Genomic DNA, 6,799 nt, shown 5'->3' on the forward strand with positions numbered 1-6,799 from the left:
AGCGAGTGTTTGTGGAGGAGCTAACTTTGTGCTGGCACTGTTCTGAGCTCTTTAAATCTGTCTAGTTCAGTCGTTGCTCATCACAAGCTCTTGAATGGGTGTGAGTAGTTGTTCCATTTTAAAGATGGAGAAACAGGAAACAGACATCCAGAAAAGTTAGTTTATTGAAGGGCAGATAAGCAAAGTAAGCATTAAGCCAGTATTCAAACCCAGGCAGTCTTGGCTCCAGAATGCCCAGTGGCACAGACCCGAGGACAAGTCACTTTGCCTGTGCTTAGAGGAGAGAGGGAAGAGAGAGAGGGCTCTGGTAAGCAGAAAACAAATGTCCCAAATATAAAAGGGCTAGGTGCTCCCGCCTCTAGCCAGTGGCTGCTCTATAGGAAGGTATGTTCTAGTATGGACAAGGGTGTGTGTGTGTGTGTGTGTGTGTGTGTGTGTGTGTGTCTGTGTGTGTCTGTGTGTCTGTCTGTCTGTCTGTCTGTCCCTGTGTTTGTAGTGCTAGGGATAGAGGCCAAGGCTTCGTGGAAAATAGCAAGATCTTTACCACCAAGCTTAGTCACTCACCAAATCAATTTTTTAAATTGTTTTTGAGATTTATGTGTGTGAGTGACTTGCCTGCCTGTAGGTATATGCACCATATGCATGCCTGGATGCCAGGGGAGGTGAGAAGAGGGTGTCAGGTGGTCTGGAGTTATAGATGGTTCTGGGCCACCATGTGGGTACTGGGAACTTAATGTGGATTCTCTGAAATTCCAGCAAGTGCTCTTAGCCTCTGAGCCATCTCTCCACTAAGTTTTAAATGTACACTTGGGTGAACCCGCACTGAATTGGTAAGCTTCAGCTTGAGAACTCTGATTTAAACCACTCAGGGCCGATTATTGCCGTCCTAAAGACTGTCCCCCTTTAAAAAGTGATGAAATTACTGTTTTGATCGTCTTATTTCCAGTTCTCTGTTCATTTGTTAAGACCTCATTCCTAGACATGTCTGGTGACTCCTGCTCTCTTCCTCTGCCTCCCAGAGTGTCCCAAGGGTCCTGACATCCTGGTGGTCCTGATGTCAGTGATGGGAGCCATTCTGCTCATCGGTCTTGCTACTCTGCTCATCTGGAAGCTACTCATCACCATCCATGACCGGAAGGAATTTGCTAAGTTCGAGGAAGAACGAGCCAGAGCCAAGTGGGACACAGTAAGAGGCTGGACTGTGCTTTGTGTTCTCTTAAGTCTTTGGTTCAAGAACCCGAGGCAGCAGATGCTCACTGTGGTCGGAGTCAGCCCCGACAGTTGTTCCCTAGTTATCCTCTGTTCTAGACGCTGGGAGATGGTTCGACTGTCCTTTTGTCTTTATACTTCATGAAAACCACCTAAAATCCTCTGCCTCACAGTGACCACATGTCATGATCACTGTGTGCGCACACATAGGATATCATGGTGAAGGGAGAAACTCACCTCCAGTTGAGGGAGACAGGACAAATCTATATCACGAATGTAGAACATACTGTACAGTGGTAAGGCAGTCTGAAGTTTAAACATTAATAGAAAGTGACAGAATAGCTAACATTTACTGAAGATTGTATACCAAGAGCTATTCTAAATGCTTGTGATACCTTACTTTATTTTATCTCTGTAACAGCCCCTTTGATGGACAGCATTATCATCCTCATTCTATAGTTAAGGAAGCTGAGGGCAGAGAATTAAAGTAGCTTTCCTGATGCAGAGAGGAGTTAGGTGACCCCAGGAATCACTCATAGATGTAGTGGCAGTGTATCTTTTTACTTCATCCTCTTCTTTTCTGCAAATGAGAAGTGGTAGCTTCCAGACAGGGATTCTCTGGGGGACCCAGAATGCAGTTTACCCTGATTTAATCCACCCAAATGAGCGTATTTTAAAAATGTGTGTGTGTGTGTGTGTGTGCTCACATGCCATGGCATTTGTGCAGAGGTCAGGGGACAACTTGCAGGAGTCAGTTCTCTTCTTCCCTGTGGGTTCTGAGGACCGAACTCAGCAGCTTTCCCCCATGCTGTGCCAGCTCGCCAGCCTGTCCAATGAGCATTTTTTTGAGAACCATCTGTACATTGAATTTTAGTCCATTCTCCTTTTGTTCACTTTATTTTCCCTGGACCTACCAAGTGACTATTTGACTCTAGAGCATCCAGGGTCAGGCTGAAACTTTGTTCCTGGTGACCCCAGACTTTGTATCCACTGGACCCAAGAAGCAAAGATGTTTCTGTTGGGACTGTGTAGAACATTTTGAGCTACCAAGGGACCAAAGAATGTCCTAAATTTCTTGAACTACTATTAATGGGGGATTCATCACTTTTTGTTGGGAAATGATTTTAGAAACCCAGTGAAGGCCTTCTGTTTTCCTGAGCACACAACAGGTTTGTGGGTAGCAATTGATTCAAGAAATAAGACAAGTTAAGAATTATTTCAGCAAAAGCTGGGCTCTGTGTTCTAGCCCCACCTACGTTTTCCTTTCTGGCTCACATTGCCTGGCATTGCCTTGGTGAAGGAAAAGAAAGAGCAGGGAGAGAAGAAGGACTAGGAGAGATGGGGTAAAATGGCACATTATTTTGGGCTGCCAAGACCAACTGGGTACCCACTACCAACAGTTATGGGCTGAATAAAAAACCCTTAGAAATAGCAGTGGACTAGCAACACACCATCTCTTCTCTTCTTATTTCTGTCTAGTCTCATCCTCAAAGCAAAAGTGTAACTGTGAGCACTGGCTGCTTTTGACAGTTCGCTCTAGAGAAGGATGTCTTGGGCAAAATTCTCAGATGAAATTCAACTGTTGAGGGTAAGGCAGTGTAAGGAACTGACTGTGAGATTCTCTTCTGTTCTTTTTGCAGGCAAACAACCCACTGTATAAAGAGGCCACCTCCACCTTCACCAACATCACCTACCGGGGCACTTAATAAGAAGTCATCCTTAGACCATTGTCAGATTAGGCCAGGATTGTGGATTCTCTGCCATCATGTTTACAGGGGATAGTATTTGTGGGTGGGATTAGGGGCTTGGATTGGGATGGGCTGGGAAAATGTCAATATGTGGGAGTGTGTCTCTGTGTGTATGTATATGTATGAGTTGAGTGTGGGGAAATGTGTAATTTAAAACGTGTGATGTGTCCCTTTAGGCAGAGCTCCACAGCCTTTGTCCTCAGAATCCCTCCTGAAGGGATTCTTCCTGCTTAGCTTGAGGGGAACTCATGATGCTGAGCAGGTGCTCTTCATGACCTCTGAGAAGCCAGCTTGCCTTGTCAGGCCTTTCTCCCAGAGGAGAAGGGGGCGGCTGGGGTGCTTCCTTCCAGAGGAAGCGATGCCAAGTCTCGGCTCTACACTGAGTTTGTAAGTTTTTGGTTCTTGGGCCTGTCAGTGGCCAAGGATAGAAACTGCTTGGCTTTGGAGACAGGCTGTATCATTTGTGCCTCTGCCCACCTCTCCTCCCTCAGGCTGGAGGTGGAGTCGGGAGAATCGAGTCCTCAAGAGCTGCCTGTGTCTTTTGCCATCACCCCGCTTTGGTTTTTTCATAAGGAAAGTCCTGGACACCTGGCTCTTTGGTCTATTGAGCATGAAGATGTCAGGGCCACTCAGGGGTCATGCATGGCCTGGGGGATGTGCCAGCACCTCCAAGTTCATAATCACAATCATTCTTCCCTTGAGATTTGTGTAGAAGTGTTACTGTTACATCGACACCAGCTCTTACCTCCTACTTCCGCATTCTCATTGTTACAGACTTTGCTCTGCACTGAGGAGATGACCAAATGCTTTCCCCTCAGGGGAGAGTGCGATGATCAGAACTAGAGGTCTAGCCCCACTCTCCAGGTCTTCTGCTCCTCTTCCCAGGCACCTCCACACACCTCATCCCTTGCCTCTGTGCGCTACACCCATCCATGGGGGTGATTGTCTTTAGCTACCTCTTGGGTGTCTTGTGAAGGGATCATTCCCATTAGTCTGCTGAGCAAAGTGCTGGGAAGGAATAATCAGCCAGTCAGATCTGCGTGTGTGGCCTGTTCTTCTCTGGGTTGGACAAGCCTTTAATCTGGGAGGCCGCAAGTGCAATTTTATTTTATTCTCTCTGGGGACACCAAAAACGATGATGAGGTTCACTCACTGTAAAGGAGCATGTATAGAAACATACTTGCATTATTATATTTGTAACTTTATATGATGACAAGGGAGAGCATAAAACCCCACAGACTCTGTGGGATACTGGCACTCCCTTGTGGCATCATTCTTAGTAATTTGCCACTCAGTTTCTGCGTCCCTACGGGGCTCCCTCTTCCTGGAAGCATGTGAAGATGGGTATGTGGACATATTGAACCTTTCTTAAGGAGGGCGTTAAAACGCCCACCACCTAAAGAAAAGAGACCTCTAACAGTGTTCTTGATGATCAGAAAGTCTGAGTCTTGGCCTCAGGGTTGCAGCTAAATTTTTTTTTTTTTTTTAATGTTAAAAGAAAGCTACTTTCTTTTCTCTGGAGTTCAGTTTTCTAGTCTGAAAAGTAATGAGTTTGGACCAGGTACTTGGAAGGTCTATTTCAAGTGTCAATATTCTTTTAACTTTTTTGAAAGACAGGGTCTCATGTAGCCCAGGATGGCCTTGAACTTGCTGTGTAGCAAAGGATGACTTGAACTTCTGACCCTCTTTGCCGCCACCTCTCAGGTGCTAGAATTGCAGGCATGTGCTATCATGCCTGATTTATGAGGTGCTGGGAATAGAACCTGGGACTTCACACATGCTAGGCAAGAACACTACCAATTGAGTTATAGTTCCAGCTTTAGTATCAACATCCAAAGATGCTGAGATTGCACATGGTATCAAGCATGCAGCCAAGATACTGTGTGTGTATAAGGGGACTGGGATGTTGCTCAGTGGTAGAATGCTTATGGAATGCCCAGGGTTTGATTCTCAGCACTAAAAACATTTATTGTGTGTATGTGTGTGTTGCTGTTGCTAGTGTTTGTCTTTCAGTTTTGAGAAATCTGAATTTCCTTGGTTTTTACGAGTGGATGTCATTCTCATAACATCTCAGTGAGTCTCATTCTTTCTCAGAACCGTTTGTTAATGGGTGCATCTAATGTAGCACTTGGTTATCATCCAATTAGTTATTTCTTGTTCACTCTGCATATATTTGCATCTTCGTATCGGGGGAAGACCATCAGTAAGGAGTGGCTGGCCCAGGTGTTAGTGTTGAGAACAGGAATAAACCAATGACTGTCCTGTCCTGTCCTGTCCTTGAGTGACTCTAGGGTTAGGAAGTAGGAATATGGTAGAGGGATAAATGAGGGACTGCGAAGGATGATCATGGATCTAAGAAGTTTAGATATTCACCGTAACCTTTAGCTACTGAGGCAGAGCCCATGAGAATAGAGTGGGATTTTCTTTAGAGAAGATGATTTAGATGAGAAAACTATCAGAGGAAGAAGAAAATGTATTAAAAGGATGAAAAGGTGAGTGGGAATCTTGTCTGTTTCTGGAATGAGGCTTGTGGTTCTTGAGGACCAGCAATGTTCATCAGTACATGGGGATACCTGGAGCTGTTTTCACCAGAGGCCGAGGAACAGTCCGTTTGGTATCATGAGAGTGACTATCTAAAATTGTTCTGGCATTGAGCAATCCGGCACAGAGAGATTGTGCCCTGTTCTTTTACAGTAATTTCTGTCCGGTCTCGGTGTCTGAGGACAGTAATAGGAAATGGACCATGCCTGTGTGACACATTGTTGCATTTGGAGTCAATGGAACACGCCTATGTGATACATTGTTGCATTTGGAGTCAATGGAACACGCCTGTGTGACACATTGTTGCATTTGGAGTCAATGGAACACGCCTGTGTGATACATTGTTGCATTTGGAGTCGGTGTTTCTCTCCCAGATATTCTGAAGCTGCCCACAACACCAAGATACTTCTCTTTGTCAATTTCTGGTTGGAATTACTTAAGCACCTTCCAGACTTCCTCACCACCTCCTCCGAGTTGTGCAATGGAATTAAATGTGCTTTCCAAAAGAATTGGCCTAAGGCTACCCCATGCTTCCTGTGTTATTTCTGATTTCTCTGGGTGCAAAGAGTGTCACTGCTTCCAAATGTAACAGAATGGTGATAACTGTGGGAACTGGAACTAGCTCTGGAATCCAGAATTTCAAAATGAGAAGGTCATTACTTTCTAAGGTTTTGTTTTTCTTAAAATGGGGATTATTTAGGAACTTTTGAAAACAAAGCAGAACAGACTTGTCAACATAGCCTAGGCTTTGCCTGTGGGAATCACAAACCAGTGAAGGCTTCATGGCAAATTATTCCCAGGACCATTTATATGCCTAACTTCTACTTAAAATGGCTGGTGACACAGAGTGGCCCTGGGACCAACAGTAGCAGTATCACCTAGAAAGTTTAAAAAATGAAGTTGACAGCTCAGTCGTTAAGAATGCTTTCTGTTCTTTCAGAGGACCGGAGTTCAGTTCCCAACCACCTGCAACTCCAGCACCAGAGGCTCCCTTTCTGGTGACCATGGGAACCTGCACACATGTATGTACATACAGACACAGACAGACAGACAGACACACTCATACAAACACACACCAAGAGATGAAAATTGACAAGTCTTATTCCAAACTCTCTCATACGTTCTGAGGAATGTTGAGTTGTTCTGCTGTGGGAGTGTGGACACATAAATCTGGGGAGTACAAGTGAGTCACGTCAGAAGACCTAGTGATACAGTTATAAGACATGGTAAACAAAAGATAAGAGGCAGCTGCCAGGGGAACAAGACATACTTTTTCACAGTAAGCCTTTTAAAAAAATAAA

General features: G+C 44.9%; 1 protein-coding gene across 1 annotated transcript in view; it reads left to right on the forward strand.

The window, feature by feature from the left end:
* Itgb3 (integrin subunit beta 3) overlaps positions 1–6,007 on the forward strand; it is a 59,965-nt gene extending 53,958 nt beyond the window's left edge. The window contains exons 14-15 of the mRNA XM_059270739.1: positions 1,020–1,186; positions 2,850–6,007. Coding sequence (XP_059126722.1) covers positions 1,020–1,186; positions 2,850–2,915 — 233 coding nt within the window. The 3' untranslated portion in view covers positions 2,916–6,007. The remainder of the gene's footprint in view (positions 1–1,019; positions 1,187–2,849) is intronic.
* Positions 6,008–6,799: the final 792 nt, after the last annotated feature.

The sequence above is a fragment of the Peromyscus eremicus genome, chromosome 8a (assembly GCF_949786415.1).
Source record: "Peromyscus eremicus chromosome 8a, PerEre_H2_v1, whole genome shotgun sequence".
Lineage (NCBI taxonomy): Eukaryota > Metazoa > Chordata > Mammalia > Rodentia > Cricetidae > Peromyscus > Peromyscus eremicus.